General features: G+C 41.2%; 1 protein-coding gene across 1 annotated transcript in view; it reads right to left on the bottom strand.

Annotated features, from left to right (window-relative positions):
• Nucleotides 1-503: 503 nt before the first annotated feature.
• The window catches only part of LOC107103120 (structure-specific endonuclease subunit slx1-like), a 3,987-nt gene continuing 3,391 nt past the window's right edge, over nt 504-1,099 (bottom strand). Inside the window, exon 3 of the mRNA XM_015402650.1 lies at nt 504-927. Coding sequence (XP_015258136.1) covers nt 520-927 — 408 coding nt within the window. The 3' untranslated portion in view covers nt 504-519. The remainder of the gene's footprint in view (nt 928-1,099) is intronic.

The raw sequence follows: 1,099 nt of genomic DNA, 5'->3' as shown, positions 1-1,099 counted from the left end.
TCGTTAAAATCAAAATAGAATCTCTTAGCATAGCAAAAAAGCAACTCAAAAATTGTAGCAATATAAATATCTAAAAGATCAAATAAAGCTATTATTTGGAATATTAGGTCAATATACTTTTATAATTTAGGAATTTTGCATATTTTTTTTATTTTCAAGTTAAAATTACATTTTTCTATAAAATTAGACTTAGAACTGAAGAAAAGCTGATAAAGCAGAAAAAATTGGTTTTTAAAATTTGTTTTGAAAAAAACATTCAGCAGATGAAAACTTGGATCATATCTAAATACAACTTTTTAAATAATTAGTCAAATATAATTTTTTAAGAAAATAAAAAATGAAATAGATCCAAAGGATCTATCGTAACCATGTCTGTTCTAGTGCATAATATCAGTAGAATTTCTTTTAGTATTATGTCTCCGGTACGGGGGCCATATGAGGGCCAGGATATGATCTACAGGGGTACTGGCCCCCGTTGGCCCCTGTCTAGAACCGCCCATGCTTCTGATGGCGTTTTATCTATATATATTTTTTTTTTATTACATGTTGTATTAACCATATATGTAAAAGAAGTTTTATACCCCATCCTCCCGATTTCATCACGACTCTTACCGTTGCCATCTTCTTGCAGAGAAAGCACGTGTTCATCAGCTCTTCCCCTGCAGACGGCGACGGCAGCTTCTTCTTGGCCCTCACGCTGCCGAAGGCGATGGGGATGTGCAGGGGGGGCTGCAGGCCGGGGTCAAAGTCCATCCTGTACTCCTGCCTGAGCCAGCGGGCCGTCAGAGGAAGCCTGCTCCATGGCGCCACCCTCAGCATGTTGGAGACGACGCGCCAGTGGAACTGCAGGCTGCTCTCCTTCTTGGAACGCCGGGAGACGTGGGAAAGCCGTCTGGAGGAGTGGGGGTGCTGCCACGCCCACTCAAACTGACGGGGAAAGATGAGAGGTTTACTTTAACTCATCGCAGCCACAGATACTCTGTAGCCTGTGGGATTTTTTACTCATTTATAAGGTCAGTACATCTCTGAGGTACAAGTACAATAACCCAACTCAACTACTATATATTCTGTACGGAGCCCCTGAAGGGACATGGAGGGA

This window comes from Cyprinodon variegatus, unplaced genomic scaffold, assembly GCF_000732505.1.
Source record: "Cyprinodon variegatus isolate N-32 unplaced genomic scaffold, C_variegatus-1.0 Scaffold1378, whole genome shotgun sequence".
Classification (NCBI taxonomy): Eukaryota; Metazoa; Chordata; class Actinopteri; order Cyprinodontiformes; family Cyprinodontidae; genus Cyprinodon; species Cyprinodon variegatus.
Note: the sequence above shows the minus strand (reverse complement) of the source record. Positions and strands in the feature narration are given on the sequence as shown.